Consider the following 16,993-nt stretch of genomic DNA (forward strand, 5'->3'; position numbering starts at 1 on the left):
CTGTTCCAGATATCAGGAAAACAGCAGGGACTAAAACAGACAAAAATCCCTGCCTTCGTGGAACTGTAATTCTAGTAGAATGAAAAAGAATTCAGCAGTATGAAAGGGTAAAGCATGTCTCTTCCTCATCTCAACCATTCAGGGAGCTTGTAAAAACGTGGAGTCCACGGACCAACCCCAGACTTCATGGACAAGCTCCAGGGGTGGGGTCCAGGAATCTGCATTTTTAAGGAGCTACTGGGGTGACGCTGATGCAGCCAACCCAGAACTTATTTTTTTTTAATGTTTTCATTTATTAGTTTCTTTTTTTTGTTTATTTTTGGGTTTTTTGGGCCCACTCTGCATGGCATGCGGGATCTTAGTTCCCCGACCAGGGATGAAACCCGTGCCCCCTGCAGTGGAAGCTCGGAGTCCTAACATCCTAACCCCTGGACCGCCAGGGAGGTCTCCACCCAGCATTTTACTGAGACCCGATGCTGATGAGGCTGCGGAGGCATCACGGGTCCTTACTGCAACTAAATGACACGCTTCTACAGCAGAGGCGCCCCGGTTTGAAGCCTGGCTTTAATTCACCCCTCACTTCTGCTGCTTACATTTTTCCACTGACTTCCTGGAGCCATTCCGCGTATCAAGACAAGATCACCGGCAACAAAGGGCTGGAACATAACCAGTCCATGAGCACTGAAGCTACGATCCTGCATCCTTGCAAGGACGGGAGATGTCCCTGCAGGCCACCCCAAGAGTGATCACCAAGGCATGGTAATCAGAGACCAGGGAGATGAGAAGACGGAAAACAGCCCTACAGTGAAACAGCCCTGAACAATGTGACAACCCTGCAGATGGCAGAGAAGCACAGCAGCTGACAGACCAGCCTGGCTTGGAGCTATAATGGACTTGCTCTTTTAAAGCAAAGACGGTCCGGCCAACAGAGACAGATCCTTCTGATGGCAGCAGCTGCAAATGCTAATTAAAGGGCAAATCCTACATGTGTTCGTTTTGGAAGAAGCAGCAGCTTCTCTGCTGGTGTCTGCATCTATACTCCGAGTGCTGGGATGGCAATTCCCACCAGTTGTGTTGTGTCTGGAACAAAGGATAAATGTGTGTATTTGTTGTGTGTGCGCACGCATGCACATACACACGCATGCTTGCATGTATGTGTGTGCGTATCGGGGTAGATATGTAATAGCTCTTTAGCGTTCTATCCCAATTTGCATACTGGTGTCATCAGAGGCATACCGTGCTGGCCACATCTTAGAAACGTGTCCTTGAAATGCCTGCACTACAATCAGCATGACTGAAAGTGCCATGAAAATGGAAGGATGCTATTGGCATCATTACCCGCCCTGCCCAGTGTTCGTGATCTTTGGCACGGGGGAGGAGGGAATGGATACTCCAAGCAGAGTGGCCCCTGGCACAAACCCTAAATTATTTTTTGAAGGGCAAGGTGACCAAGAGAAAAAGAGTGAAGGCCCTTTATTTCAGAAAATACGAATCCCAGCCTGAGTCATCCTTCTGTTCAAAAAAATCCTCATCGAGCATCAAATCATCCAGAGTCTTGGCAAGAAATCGCACAAACTAGGTAACTGAGGCCATTAACTGAGGAAAAGCCTATTTGTAAAGGTGTGGGTGAGGTTAAAGGAGATGAACACGGGATGCTGAGGCACCCCGGGACTAGTAACAGCAGGGGAGTAGGTACCATTCGTTGGCCTGAGAGGGCAAGGAAAGGGGTCTCAGGTGTGTACACTATTACTGAAGAAACAGAAGCAAGAAGCAGTAACCAGAAACTAGCTACGGCTACAGGACAATGGTTCTCTAAGTGGGGTCCCCAGACCAGCAACAGCAGCATCACCTGGGAACTGGTCAGAAATGCAAATTCCTGGGCCCCACCTCCACCCCCACTGGATCAGCAACTCTGAAGGTGGGCCAGGCAAACCGGGACACCGTAGGAAAACTGTAGCCCCGAAAACGGTGGGACTCTAAATGCCCTCACTGGAGGGGGACTTCCTGGTGGTCCCGTGGGTAAGACTCCATGCTCCCAATGCAGCGGGCCCAGGTTCGATCCCTGGTCAGGGAAATAGATCCTGAATGCATGCCGCAACTAAGAGTCTGCATGCCGCAACTAAGAAGCCCACACGTCACAACAAAGAACGCGCATGCCGCACCTAAGACCGGCACAGCCAAAATAAATAAATAAATATTTTTAAACAAATAAATAAATAAATGCACTCACTTGAAATATGCCTCAAAAGACCAACACAAAAAAAAACTACTTCAGAGAGTCCGCCTGCCGATGGAGGGGACACGGGTTCGTGCCCCGGTCCGGGAAGATCCCACATGCCGCGGAGCGGCTGGGCCCATGAGCCATGGCCGCTGAGCCTGCGCATCCGGAGCCTGTGCTCCGCAACGGGAGAGGCCACAACAGCGAGAGGCCCGCGTACCGCAAAAAAAAAAAAAAAAAAAAAAAAAAACTACTTCAAAGGCACTGATAATTCAAAGAACCTCCTGAGGCAATAACACACTCAGCAACTGAATTGGAGTCAATAAGACATGTTAATATTTCATTTCACCCATGAGAAAATTGAAGCCGGAAAGGCCAATGACTCCAGAGAGACCAAGCAAGGTACAGGAATAAAACAAGAACCTATATTCTACGTAACAGCCTCCTTCTGATGGGCAGCTGGCTTGTGAAGCAACCAACACTGGTGAGTTTTGAGACATGCCTGAAAACTGCATCATCTTACCCAAGAGACCAAAACAGCACGTCTCGTTGTCACAATGATCATAAGCTGCTGTATTTCACTAAAACAAAAAACAATGAAGTTATATTTGTTAACTCTCTCCCACCCTCAACGACAGCAGAGACTGGTGATCACACAGGCCATGGGGTCATTGCCTAGAAAAAGTCCACCTCCAAATGACTCCTACATAGGAAGGGAAGTGTCCATGAAATTGCATGACTGTGGTTGAAAGCAAGACAGGAAATAGAACCACAGTTGTGTCAGAAACGGTTGTAGATGTGTCAGTATAAAGGTAATGAGGAAGACCACCAGAGGTTGAGCTGGGGGCCTGGCATCTAACCCCATCTGTTACCTACAAAAGTAGCTGTTTTAACCTCTGTGCCAGACTCTAACTTATTCCCCGAATACATTCTTCCCTTCTCCCACAGTAATAAGAATGTTAGCTGGATACAGGCCATGCAGTGAGACAGTACACACGTGTACACATGCGATGACGTTCTGGTCAACAAGATGTGAGAGGAAGTGATGTGTCCCACTTCCACATCATCCTGCACAGAAGGAATTTGCTTGCTCTGCCTTTCTGCTCTTTTCTCCTCCCAGCCACGTGCAACACAGACATGAAATGGCCCAACTTCAAGCATGTCAAAAAGGACAACATTCTAAAGCACAGGAAGCCACAGGAGGGAATCATCACATATGACAGGGTTGCCCCACCCTGCTGGGGGTCTCTCTGTTACATGACCTTAGGCTATACCTTAACTAATACACCCATGTGTGCAACTGGGGGAAAAGACTTTGGGAATGAACAGAGGGAAGCTGACGTAAGGTCCCAGAAGGGAAAGCAGACTCGTGAGGCAGTAACAGCAGAGCACGGGCAGACTGAAAAGACCCACAGAATGAAAAGTATCAGCACAAAGCCAGGAAGCTTTATGAATCTCACAAAGAATTTAGCTACAACAATGCTACAAGTGGTGAGTTGCAGAACAATGTTTTCTTTGTAGAGATCAGCTCCTTCATGGAAGGACCCTGGGGAAGGCATCTGTTAAACAGAACTGAACAGATTTCATCACGAACCAGATCAACAACGTACTACTTCCGTGGGCCACCTGATAGAATACACGACTCGCCTTGTTATATGGAACCAGACGTTGACGGCCTTTGCTATGATTTTCTGTAGCAAAAACTGGAAAGCCACACTCATTGGTATGCAACTACGAATGGGCAATTTTTAACCATCAAAACTCAAAAGGATCCAAATTCAATTTCCTTGCACTGCAATCCAAATTTTAAAAATCTCACTGGGTCTGCGTTCAATTACATACTTGGAGAGCAAAACTCACACTATTAACGTAATACAATTTCCATAATACCTTGAGTACATTTGTATGTAAATCAAATTTCTATGAAATTAATCATGCATTCATCCAATAAATATGTCTTAAGCAATAACCTGGGGAAGCTCTACTGGAAGCAAGGGAGAAATCATCGCTCTCCTGGTGGAGGGCGTAGCCTGGTGGAGACAACCGCCCCCCATTCACGAAGAGGAAGTACAGGCTGCTCTGAGCGCACAGCAGAAGGGAGCCCCTCCCACGGCAGAAGATCCAGGAAGGGTTTCTGGAGGAAGTCACATCTGTCCCAAGCCCAGAAGGAGAAATGAGAGTCAGGTAAACGTGGAAAGAGGGGAGAGTGAGGAGGAAGGTCAGAGGCAAGTTCAAAGAACCAAAGGAAGCTCAGGGTGAATGTAAAGTGAAAGGAGAGAGATGTGAGCACTGAGGCTGGAGGCATCTGAGGAAAAGGCCTGGTAAACCACACGGAAGAGTCTGGACTTCATCCAGGGGGCAGCAGGGAGTCTTGAAGGGTTTTAACAGCGCGATGGCTTGGCTGCAGTGTGGAGAAGACCTGGGGAAAGAGCAGGACAGATGGCAGGGAGAACACTTAGGAGGCTGTTGCAGGAATGCGGGCAAAGGAAGATGGTGGCCTGGACTCCCACAGTAAAAACAGCACTGGAGAGAAGAGACTGCACCGAGAAATACACAGGAAATGGAATCCTATTTTTTTCATTGATTTTTTTAAAATTTTATTTATTTTTAATTGAAGTATAGTTGATTTACAGTGATTCAGGTGTACAACGGGATGATTCAGTTCATATATATATATATATATATATATATATATATATATATATATATATGTTCTTTTTCAGATTCTTTTCCATTATGTTATTACAAGATATTGAATATAGTTCCCTGTGCTATACAATAGGTCCTCGTTGTTTATCTATTTTATACATAGTATTGTGTATCTGTTAATCCTAAATTCCCCATTTATCCCTCCTCCCTTTCCCCTTTGGTAACCATAACTTTGTTTTCTAAGTTCGTGAGTCTGTTTCTGTTTTGTAAATAAGTTCATTTGTACCATTTTTTTAGATTCCACAAATAAGCGATATCATATGGTATTTGTCTTTCTCTGTCTGACTTACTGCACTTAGTGTGATAATCTCTAGGTCCATCCATGTTGCTGCAAGTGGAATTATTTCATTCTTTTTTATGGCTGAGTAACATTCCATTGTACATATGTACTGCATCTTCTTTATCCATACCTCTGTCAGTGGACATTTAGGTTGCTTCCATGTCCTGGTTATTGTAAATAGTGCTGCTATGTCATTGATTTTAAATGTATCTTTGGGGACTTCCCTGGTGGTGCAGTGGTTAAGAGTCCACCTGCCAATGCAGGGGACACGGGTTCTATCCCTAGGCCAGGAAGATCCCACATACCGCGGAGCAACTAAGCCCATATGCCACAACTACTGAGCCTACACCCTAGAGCCCATGAGCCACAACTACTGAGCCTGTGCACAACTACTGAGCCTATGTGCTGCAACTACTGAAGCCCGCGTGCCTAGAGCCTGTGCTCCGCAACAAGAGAAGCCACCGCAATGAGAAGCCCACACACAACGAAGAGCAGCCCCCGCTCACCACAACTACAGAAAGCCCACATGCAGCAACAAAGACCCAACGCAGCCAAAAATAAAAATAACATCAATCATATTAAAAATAAAGAACGAAAGAATATATCTTCAATTAGACAACAACTGCATTACAAATTAATTTAACTGCCAGGGGAGTTTACTACAATTTGTATGTTTCCCCAAACCTCAAAGGTTTAACGATCTAGAGGCACAGTGGAATTTCAGTATGTTATAACACAAATACAGACGTACAGTGCCCTTATCTTGCCACAGGCAGAATGTGTCTCCAGGTTCAGAAATGTTCAGATTTTAGGACGGCACAATGTTGCATATGCTTTGTATTATGCAACACCCTCAGGTAGGGCCTGGGATATCACCCTGTAATCAAACATATTCATAACTTGCAGCAAAATGGATGAACAGTCACTCTAAAGGGAATGAATAAGAGTTCGGGTCAGGTTTTGCCACAAAGCTCAAGTCAGGTGTTGCTGCCAAATAAGTAATAAAATAACTTGAGATTTTCCAGAGTACGGGGTATTTCAGAATTGCAGACAAGCGACGGTGGATCTATCATCATACCTTAATTCCTATGCTAAGTTTGGATTTTTCATATGAAAACGGTACCCTTAGCAAGCATTTTATTCCAAAGTACTGGAAAAGAGAATGCAGGCAAGGAAATAATTACAAGACCCCACTGGTAATACCCAATTGAGCTACTTAAGAAGGGTATAAAAACCTCCTTGCAGCCAGGCATCAAGGTGCTGAGGCAACCAGAATGCAAGAAAACACTCGTTTTGAGAACAGTCCCATTTCCCAAGATGGTGGGTGGAAAAACTGAGAAGATCATCCTAAGCTAAGGATGCCAATGCCAGTGTCAAGATCCAGAGGGAAGCCCCACAGCCCAAAGACTCAAAACAGGAAGCCCCCTGCAGATGGAAGCCTGTCCTAGCAGAGGAACGGCAGATATTCCCAATCTACAAGGTATTCCAGAAAAGTTATATCCAAGCAGAAGTCCACAGCAGTCAAATCCACAATTGAGAAAAAGAAAGAGACGGTTCTTACCACTGTGACAAGGCCAATTGGTATGGATAAAAAGGGTGACACTGAAGAGTTTAAACTTCTCAAAATGCCCAAATGTCACCCTCCCAGAGATATGCTTTGAAAACTGTTGAGCAGTGGGGAAAAAACCCAACTATAATCAACATGAAAACAACTACGAGTGCTGCTCCTAGGGCCCCGCTGACCATCCTCACTGGCCACCCCAGAGACAAGCAGAGGGTGGTTTCCCTGCAGGAACTGAGCAGGAGCTCGCCGCTTGGGACTGGACCACTAGCCCTCATTCATCTGAGTTCCTTTACGCAGGACACTCAGAATCTGCCATCACCTCTACCAAAACTGACCATGATGGTGTGAAAGTCCCAAAGCATCTCAACAGTGTTACTTTTATGAAGAAGAAGCTGCATGAGATTGGACATCAAAAGGTTGAGCTCTTCGACTCAGAGGAAGAGAACGATAAGATTCCAGAGCAGAGCGAAAGGCAGACCAGAAAACTGTGGAGTCTCAACTTCTGCCAAAAATCAGAGCCCTTCCTAGCTCCAGGATGGCCTGTGTGCTGTGTGGCCTCAAAAACTAACATTATGCTCACACGCTGGTGTGCTATATCATTTGCAGGGCTCCAGTTAAAATGTCCAAAACAACAACAAACAAACAAAGAGCCTGCTGTGTCAAGGTAACTGCTTTTCTGAAGGCTAACAAATAAATCTGTTAATACGCCCAAATACAAGGCACTCCGCAAGACACAGAGAGCACAAGACAAATATCATGTATGCAACAAATGTCCTAGAACACCAGTGAGCCTAGAAACACACCAAGGTCATTAGTAAAGGAAAGGGTTCCAAGCCCCAGGTGTCAAGGAAGAAAAGCTTCCAAGACAATATTCAAGGAAAGGAAGTTTCAGGACAGAGACCACAGGTGTGCTGTTGATTCTGATGGAGCACTTGGTCAGCGCAAGGCCGGTCTCCCAGTGCATCTGTGTGAGAATGTCCTTGCTCAGAAGGCTGGGTAGGGCTAGGGACCAAGGCAAATAAACTGTTTATTCCAGGTCAGAAATAAATGTGTAAAGTCCCCCCAAAATGCCCAGTGGAGGTTCAAGACAAATAGGAATCCGTCTCTCTCTTACCCTTTTCTCTGACATGAGCTTTACAAAAGTTTATCTCCATTCAATGTAATAGGATAGTCTTGTTTTAAGGGCTGAATCAAGAACAAAAATTGTTTTTAGGATACCTTTTTAATTTTAGGAATCTAAACCCCCAAGAACCTAAACAAGGCCCCAAAATGAATTTTAGCATTCTGTAAGCTATGCTACAGGCACATCAGGAAAAACCATGGCATTGCTCGAAAGAATGAGGCAGATCTGCATGTAGTGACATGGAAAGATGTCAGGGACAAATCGTTCAACGCAAAAAGCAAGCTGAAGAGCAAAGCAGACAGTAATATACCATTTTTGTAAAACAAACTATATACACATGTTACACGCATAGACATAGAAATATTTTTCCACAAGGCGTGGTTAAGGGCCAGAAAGAACATACATAACCATTAACATTTGTTTCCTTGGGGAAAGGGATTAGAAAGAAAGGTAGAGCATGTTCCCTTCTATTTCATACATTTCTGCAGCATTTGCATTTTCTTATAATAACTATGCATTATCTCAATTTTTTTAATTTAAAGCAAGATTCTGTTAAAGGAAACAGCAGACTATTTCCAAATAAATGACTTCTCCTTATTGCTCTGTGAGCCACAGCTACAATATCCAGCAATAAATGAAGCTCTTTCTAAATGGGTTAGTTCTTCATATTTAAGACAAGAAGAACAGGAAGACACCTGAAAGTCAGGAAAGCATGAGAAAGAATGAGAGGTGTTGTGGGCCACGTGGGCAAGAACCACATTGAATTCCACAGCTGTACTATCTGATTATTGCAACATCAGACTAATTCTAGAGAGATGGAAAGACTCACCAGATAAAGATTATTTTTGTCCTGAAAGGCATACTGCAACCGGGGGATCCAAGGGCTTGTGCTCTGAGATAATATGTTCTGTTCTTCCTCAAAATATGAAACCTACGGGGAAAAGAAACTGTTTAGACAATTATAAAGAACTAAGTGTGATGGGGAAAATGCCCTTTGCTTAAACTGATAATTCTAGTTTTGTTTTGTTTTAAAAAAGCCATCACTTAGCCCAACATTCCACAAATCTCATCCTTCTGCCTACTTTGCTCACCATTTTTGCCAGATCCATGTGTCCAATTACTTACTTAACGTATTTCTTTAAAGTCAACTCACTACTTTTAAATCTAAATCTCTTTCTCTTTACCTTCCCTTCCTGAGCAATTCAGTCCTAAAGCCATCAGATGGAGAAAAACCACCAGGTAAGCATCCATGACAGGTGGCAAGGAGAGCCATGGTGGCCCAGAACAGGGTGACTGGTCCAAGCAAGGTGAGGAAGGTCATCACATGTAGGGATGGCCTAGAGCAGGGCATCTGAACCTACCGAGGGGGAAGCAGCAAACACAGTAGATTGGATGGACACAGGTGCATAAAATAAGTGAAAAATATTAAGGGTGATATCAGAGAAGAGAGTTACAAACATGGAAAGTGTGAAAATTACAATGAACCTTGTAGCTGGACTGGACTTGGAAGTGTCGATGTGAACACATGGTTTTCAACATATAGAGATAGATACAGAAATAAACAGAGATGTAAATGTGTGTGTGTCTGTGTGTGTGAAGGTAGGTATACTGCATACATGTACATGTATGCCCTGGCTTTGTCCACTGAAAGGCGTCTGGGAGCAATGACATCCCAATAGCAATCAGAACACCTAGTGCCCAGATCGTGGCCTCTAAATACCATTTTCCACTTAAAAACAAAAACAAAACAAAACAAAAAGAGGTCCTTGGAGAAATGACTGACTGCAGGTCTGGGGCAGGTAAAGTAAAAGTGTAAGAGCCTGAACATCTTGTTGTATCAGAAAGCAACACAGAACTCAAAGATGGGGAATATGTCAAAAGGACACAAAAGCCAACCTGAAGAGATTCTTTTTTTTTAATTTAATTTTATTTATTTATTATACAGCAGGTTCTTACTAGTTATCTATTTTATACATATTTGTGTATACATGTCAATCCCAATCTCCCAATTCAACCCACCCCACCCCCACTTTCCCCCTGTGGTGTCCATACATTTGTTCTCTACATCTGTGTCTCTATTTCTGCCTTGCTAACCGGTTCATCTGTACCATTTTTCTAGATTCCACATATATGTGCTAATATACGATATTTGTTTTTCTCTTTCTGACTTACTTCACTCTGTATGACAGTCTCTAGGTCCATCCAAGTCTCTACAAATGACCCAATTTTGTTCCTTTTTATGGCTGAGTAATACTCCATTGTATATATGTACCACATATTCTTTATCCATTAGTCTGTCGATGGGCATTTAGGTTGCTTCCATGACCTGGCTATTGTAAATAGAGCTGCAATGAACATTTTGGTACATGACTCTTTTTGAATTATGGTTTTCTCTGGGTATACGCCCAGAAGTGGGATTGCTGGATCATATGGTAGTTCTATTTTTAGTTTTTTAAGGAACCTCCATACTGCTCTCCATGGTGGCTGTATAAATTTACATTCCCATCAACAGTGCAAGAGGGTTCCCTTTTCTCTCACTGGCCAACTTGGGGACAATTTGAGTATAAAAATATATTATGACAGGAATGGATTGTAACTCACTGACAGGAAAATGCAAGTCCATGCAGATATAAATAAATTCATGGATTGAAAGTTTTATGAGAAATAGGTATTTCCATAGTTTGAAAGTATCTCCTTCCAAAATATACGTATGTAATTACAAAGGGGAAAGGAGTTAACTCCACAGTGGAGAAGTGTGGCAGATACCAAAGTGACATCCTCAGGAATGTGACAAACTGAAATTGAGCCTCACCTGTTGGGATGCAATGAGAGGAACAGAGCCTTCTGTCTGTGGTAACCCTGCCTGAACCTGAATCTCAGCATGAGCAACATCAGACAAATCTAAATTTTACAAAATAACTGGCCTACATCGCCAGAGTCGCCAAGGCCATCAGAGCCCGGGAGGAATGAGGGGACTGTTCCAGACTGAGAAGACTAGAGGGACAGGACAACTGAATGCCACGTGGGATCCTGAAGTGAAGCCTTTTGTTCTAAAAGACCATGGAACAAACTGGTGAACCCTGAGTGGGGCCTGAGGATTAGATGGTGGTAATTTTATCATGGTTGATTTCCTGATTTTGATGGTTGTGTTGTCATTCATGGGAAAACGTCCTTATTATAGGAAATGTACTCTGAAGTACCTGGAGATAATGGGGCATCGGGTTGGTGAGTGATTTTCAAATGGTTCAGGAAAAGGAAGTTGTTGATACTATATGTGATAGTTTTGTGTGTCGACTTGGCTAGGCTCTAGCACCCAGTCATTCAAGCCAACACTAATCTAGGTGTTGCCGTGAGGCTGTTGTGCAGGCGGTGGTTAATTCAGTAAAGGAGGTTATCCTTGATAATTTGGGTGTGCCTCATCCAATCAGTTGAAAGGTCTTAAGAACAAAACTGAGGCTTCCCTGAGAAAGAAGAAATTCTGCCTCAAGACTGCATCACCAGCTTCTGCCCGAAAGCTTCCAGCCTCTTGACCTGCCCTACAGATTTCAGCCTTCCTAGTGCCCACAGTCAGGTAAGTCATACACATATGCGTATGTATGTATAGTCAATGTGTACATGTATGTATAATCAATGTGTATAGATAGCATGTATCATATATATATACTACAGAACCTTGACTGACACACTATACTTGTGACTTTTCTGTAAATCTGTGGCTGTTTCCAAGTAATTTAATTTTAAATACACCTTCTTCCATTTTGTTCTAAGAGTAACATCTGTGTAAGTGCCAGGTTTGGATATGCCAGTTAATACTGAACTATTAAATGTTTTAAAATAGTTCTGTCCGTGTACTGCCCAAAATCATCATGCACACCACCAGTTTAACCTCTAACACATCTGGGAAACACCAACCCAACCCCCGAAATCTACCATGTGGGATTTGCTGATCCTTCTGTTTTCCTGGCACATAAAAAGTGTTCAGTGAAGGATGGCTGAACAGAAGGGTCTACACCTTCACTTGCTTATCACTGACACCTCATCTGACCCCTGAGGCTTCTATTAAAACAAATGGTCTCTGAGGACCTCTTCCAGTTTTCATGGAGCTCTGGGCGGGGTTGCTGGCTTCTTCTAGGCGAGAGGTCTTGTTCACAGGATGCTACCTCTTCTCACCTCCTCTCTGGCACTTCCTTCCCCCAACTCCCTGTGCTGACTTCTCTTCTCACACCCTTCAATTCCAAAGCCTCACCATGGCTCAGGTAAGGAATGGGTGGGTGGGGTTAATTAGCTCCCGGGTGTGTGCGATTTTTAAATCTCCCAGCCCACACCTCGCAAGGGGTCATCTCAAGTCATTCACCTGGAGGAACGCACGCTGAGTGTCTCTATCACTTGCCTGCAGTATCGTAGATACTGAATTTGCTTCCTTTGATATGCACCATTTCCCACCTGAAATATAAGCAGCACAAGCCTACATCTAAGGCCTCTTCCAAGGACCTAGGAACACACCAGACACGACTGGTGCTCAGCAGGTGTGGCCTGATGACAGGTGGTTGTTAGTTGCTGGGTGGCTCAGTGGGCATCTTCCACGCCTCTCTTCCGAATGATTTGCCACGTCCTGTCATTTGTCCTTTCTGTGAAGTTGCCCACATTTCATTCCTGAACGCACGCCACAGCTTTCCTGGATGCTGACAAGCAGCTTCCTGCCCTCCGCTGAGTCTCTGACTGGAGACCACACAAAGTCACTTAGTTACTCAGACCCAGATCCCAGCCTCCTTCTTCCAAAAACGTACGTGATCCCCAAACATCTCACAAATTAAACTGTGACTCCGAAAAGCAGTTCTTGGGGAGGGTGAGTTACTATTTAATGGGTAGAGTTTCTACCTGGGATGATGAAAAAGTTCTGCAGAAGGACAGCGGTGGTGGTGGCACACTGTGAATGTACTTAATGCCACTGAACTGTACACTTAAAAGTGGCTAAAATGGTAAATTTTATGTTGCATGTATTTTATCACAGTAACCAAAAAAGGGTTCTTGAGGTTTCCCACCAATCACCCCCTCCCAACTCCAATATCCTTATTTCTCCCCATCTCCCAGTCTATTCGTTCTAAACCACTTAAACAACAAAAACCAACACACACATCTGCGTAGCGTTCCAATCCTCACACCTCCAGAACGGCACACATGCCACACTTCTACCTGGTACATTCTCGTCACTTCTCTCTGTCCGGAGCCCATGCTCCCTTCTCAGCACTGTGAACCTTCCCTAACTGTCTCTGGCTCACCCACACCTCTCCTCATTCTATCGTTCATGAATTTGCTAACTGCTCCCTCTTCTGTGATGCCTTAGCTCCTAAGTGCCTGCTTTACGGATCTGTGCTTTACCTCCACTTTCCAAGGTTGTTCTAAAACCCTGAAATTAACAGCCATGGAGCTTCAATTCCTCTTGCAGGCTTCCCACGGAGCTGGGTCCATTATCAGACACATGATGTGCACCTGAACGTGGGTAACTAATAAACTGCTGTCTGACCACCAAGGCTGATGGTCACCTCTCTAGAAACGAGGCAAATGAATCAATACTGTCTGGAAGCAGCAGCCTTGTTTAAAAGAGAGAAAAACACCACAACAGGAAAGATAACTTCTCACCTGCTCTCCAACCAGCAACTCCCTAGCCATAGAACAATTTAATTTCTTCAGAGGCCTGTTTTAAAATCAAATACACATGCCCACAACACAAATATATAAGATGTGTACGAAAGCAAAGGCTATCTGACTCACCCCATAACATGCACATCTCTGAATCCCCAAGGGATGGTCATGAAAGATCATCTCCAATTCATTAGTGAAAAGGCCAAGTTATTTCTGAATAATATGCAACTATAAAAGCAACTCAGGGGAGCTTGTCAGTCTTCAAAATTAGTCAATGTCAGTTCAAGAGTGTTCAGACCTTCCTGGCTGTGCCACCATAATTAACTAGAGAGGCAGAGGAAAACTGGCTCCATCCCAGATGCCAATTCAGCAGATCCTCATCCCTGCAATGAACATGCTGGTACAGAAAGGGGGAAAATGCTGTGATGTTAAACGCTCCTACCTGCTCCTGGGCCAACAAAGCCTTCTTCTTCATGACTTTCATGGCATAGATGTCCCCGGTCGCTTTCTCTCTGACCACCTGCACTTCGGCAAAGTTACCGCAACCTACCACACTTCTCCCTTCAAAGTCCTTTGCTGAAGGCTGGAGCTCCTGCAACTCAGCTACAATGTCAGAATCTGCAAAAGACGGAAGAGTGACTCCTGATCCATAACGTGCTTCAAATACGCGCATCTTTATGAAAGCGAAAAGAAAAGAAGAAAGAAGAAAGTGTTGCAATGTCTTCCCTAGCTGTCAGAAGACACTTAGTCACTTTCTCGTCGTCGTGAATAATTATAAAATCAGCATAAAAGTGTTTTCCTATGCTAAGTTAAAATTAAGGGCTCCAGAAATTCCAAAGCACAGTTTCCATGGCAGCTATGATTTGAATCCTGTAGACGTAGAAAATAGGGGAAGGAGAACGGAAATCATGCTTTTCTTCCTCTCTGGAGGCTGCAGGGCAGTGTGTGATCAAAAGTTCTTACCAGCATTTAAATCAGTTTATAATGGGATGTAAGCAATGTGATCCCCTTGTCAGTCGACTTTGGAGTTGACTTCCAGATCATTCCATTCTGACTACACATGTCCTGCTCAGTTTTATCCCACTAGCCCAAGTCTTATCTCCCTTGGATCGTGTCAGTAAATACCTTCCTGGCCTTAATATGCAGCAGCGCTACCAAAGGGAAAAAAAAAGCCTGAGCCCAAGGAACCAAATAGAGCCCCGACCCTGGTCCTGCAGAGCTGACGTATCACACACCTGGATGGGTTTGCAACTATCTTTTTTCTTGGCATATAGTCTATTCCTTCTCCGAGTGCAATCTCTCAGTTGGTGTCTTCATCTGCCCTGACTGCTTTAACAAAACACCACAGACCCATGGGCAAAGCGGCTTAAACAACAGGCATGTATTTCTCAAAGTCCTGGTGGCTGGGAAGGCCAGCAGACTGAGATCCTGGAGAGAACCCGCTTCCTGATTGATGGACGACCACCTTCTCCCTGTGTCCTCATGTGGCAGAAAGAAAAGGAGCCCTCGTCCCTCTTCTTCCAGGGACACTAATTCCATCATGGGAGACCACCTTTATGAATTCATCTAAACCTAATTATCTCCCAAAGCCTTCACATGTTGGGGGATAGAGCCTTAACATATGAATTTGGGGGATCGGAGGAGGGGGCAGAACAGTGAGAGATTCTCAGTGTTTAAAGTATGGACTAAACGGGTGGCAGATTTGGAATCTAACATATATTTATTTAACAGCACTAAGTTGGGGCATCACTGGATTTGCAACAACTCTAATGGTCTAAAGAATAGAGTGGAACGTAATTATTAGAGAAATGCAAGTCAAAATTACAATAAGGTATCACCTCACACCAGGCACAACTGCCATCATTAAAAAGTCTACAAACAATAACTGTTAGAGAGGGTGTGGCCAAAAGGGAACCCTCTTGCACTGTTGGTGGGAATGTAAATTGGTGCAGCCGCTATGAAGAACAGTATGGAGGTTCCTTAAAAAACTAAAACTGGAAGTACCATATGATCCAGCAATCCCACTCCTGGGCATATACCCAGAGAAAACCATAATTCAAAAAGACACATGCACCCCAATGTTCATTGCAGCACTATTTACAGGCTAGGTCATGGAAGCAACCTAAATGCCCATCGACAGACAAATGGATAAAGATGTGGTTTATATATATACAATGGAATACTACTCAGCCATAAGAAAGAATGGACTAATAACAACCTGCTGTATAGCACAGGGAACTCTACTCAATACTGTGTAATGGTCTATATGGGAAAAGAATCTAAAAAAAAAATAGTATATATATATATATATATATATATAGGTATATATATATATATATAAATGTATAACTGATCCACTTTGCTGTTTACCTGAAACTAACAACACTGTAAATCAACTATACTCCAATAAAAAATTTTTTAAAAAGAAGAATGAAATAATACCATTTGCAGCAACATAGATGGACCTAGAGATTATCATATTAAGTGAAGTAAGTCAGAAAAAGAAAGACAGATACCATATGATATCACTTATATGTGGAATCTAAAATATGATACAAATGAACATATCTACGAAACAGAAACAGACTCAAAGACATAGAGAACAGACCTGTGGTTGCCAAGGGGGAGGAGGGGTGGGAGGGATGGATTGGGAGTTTAGGATTAGCAGATGCAAACTATTATATACAGGATGGATAAACAACAAGGTCCTACTGTATAGCCCAGGGAACTATATTCAATATCCTGTGATAAATCATAATAGAAAAGAATATGAAAAAGAATATATATAAGTATAACTGAATCAGTTTGCTGTACAGCAGAAATTAACAACATTGTAAATCAACTATACTTCAATAAAATATTTTAAAAAAAGAATAGAGCGGAACAGTTATGACTGACCAAATCCTTCAATCCTGCCTGATACAGAGAAACTGCCTCATATAGAGGGTTACACTCCTAAGCAAGACAAGAGAAACATGTAATCAAAATTATCCTGGAGAATCCCTCAGAAAGGTGCCATGGTGAAGACCAAGGGACTCTTGAAATCCCACGGGTACCCTGGAGTGACCCTCATTTCTGTGGGTGGGCACCAGATAAAGCTGGGAGCCACACTCTAGAGTTACAATCACTCAGAGAGCTGTTCACACAGCGAAAGGGACAGAATCCAACAAAGGGAAAAGCCACTTCATAACCACAGTCACTTGCCAACATATTCATGAATTAGCCGATGCAATTTTAATTGTTGTTACCCACTCCCTTTCTTTGTTGCGTGGGTGGAGTTGAATTAACTTAGCTCAAAGGCTCATACGATGAACATCACTGCACTAACCACATCTCTTACTTCAACAGTCATCCTAAAAACACCTTCTTTTGGCCCCTTGAGTAATCAGGCAAGAGGGGTGGGTGGATCCGCATGAATTCATCGTGACCGTTGGAAAACAAAAAAATAAAGAAACA

General features: G+C 43.6%; 1 protein-coding gene across 3 annotated transcripts in view; it reads right to left on the reverse strand.

Annotated features, from left to right (window-relative positions):
- The window catches only part of CIT (citron rho-interacting serine/threonine kinase), a gene marked incomplete at its 5' end in the record, with an annotated part of 169,926 nt that overhangs the window by 142,065 nt on the left and 10,868 nt on the right, over positions 1–16,993 (reverse strand). For all 3 annotated transcript variants that reach the window (XM_082852595.1, XM_082852596.1, XM_082852594.1), the window contains 2 exons: positions 8,724–8,825; positions 13,980–14,155. In XM_082852595.1, the coding sequence (XP_082708721.1) occupies positions 8,724–8,825; positions 13,980–14,155 (278 nt within the window). The remainder of the gene's footprint in view (positions 1–8,723; positions 8,826–13,979; positions 14,156–16,993) is intronic.

The sequence above is a fragment of the Leucopleurus acutus genome, assembly GCF_964270905.1.
Source record: "Leucopleurus acutus genome assembly, chromosome: 13".
NCBI classification, from domain to species: Eukaryota; Metazoa; Chordata; class Mammalia; order Artiodactyla; family Delphinidae; genus Leucopleurus; species Leucopleurus acutus.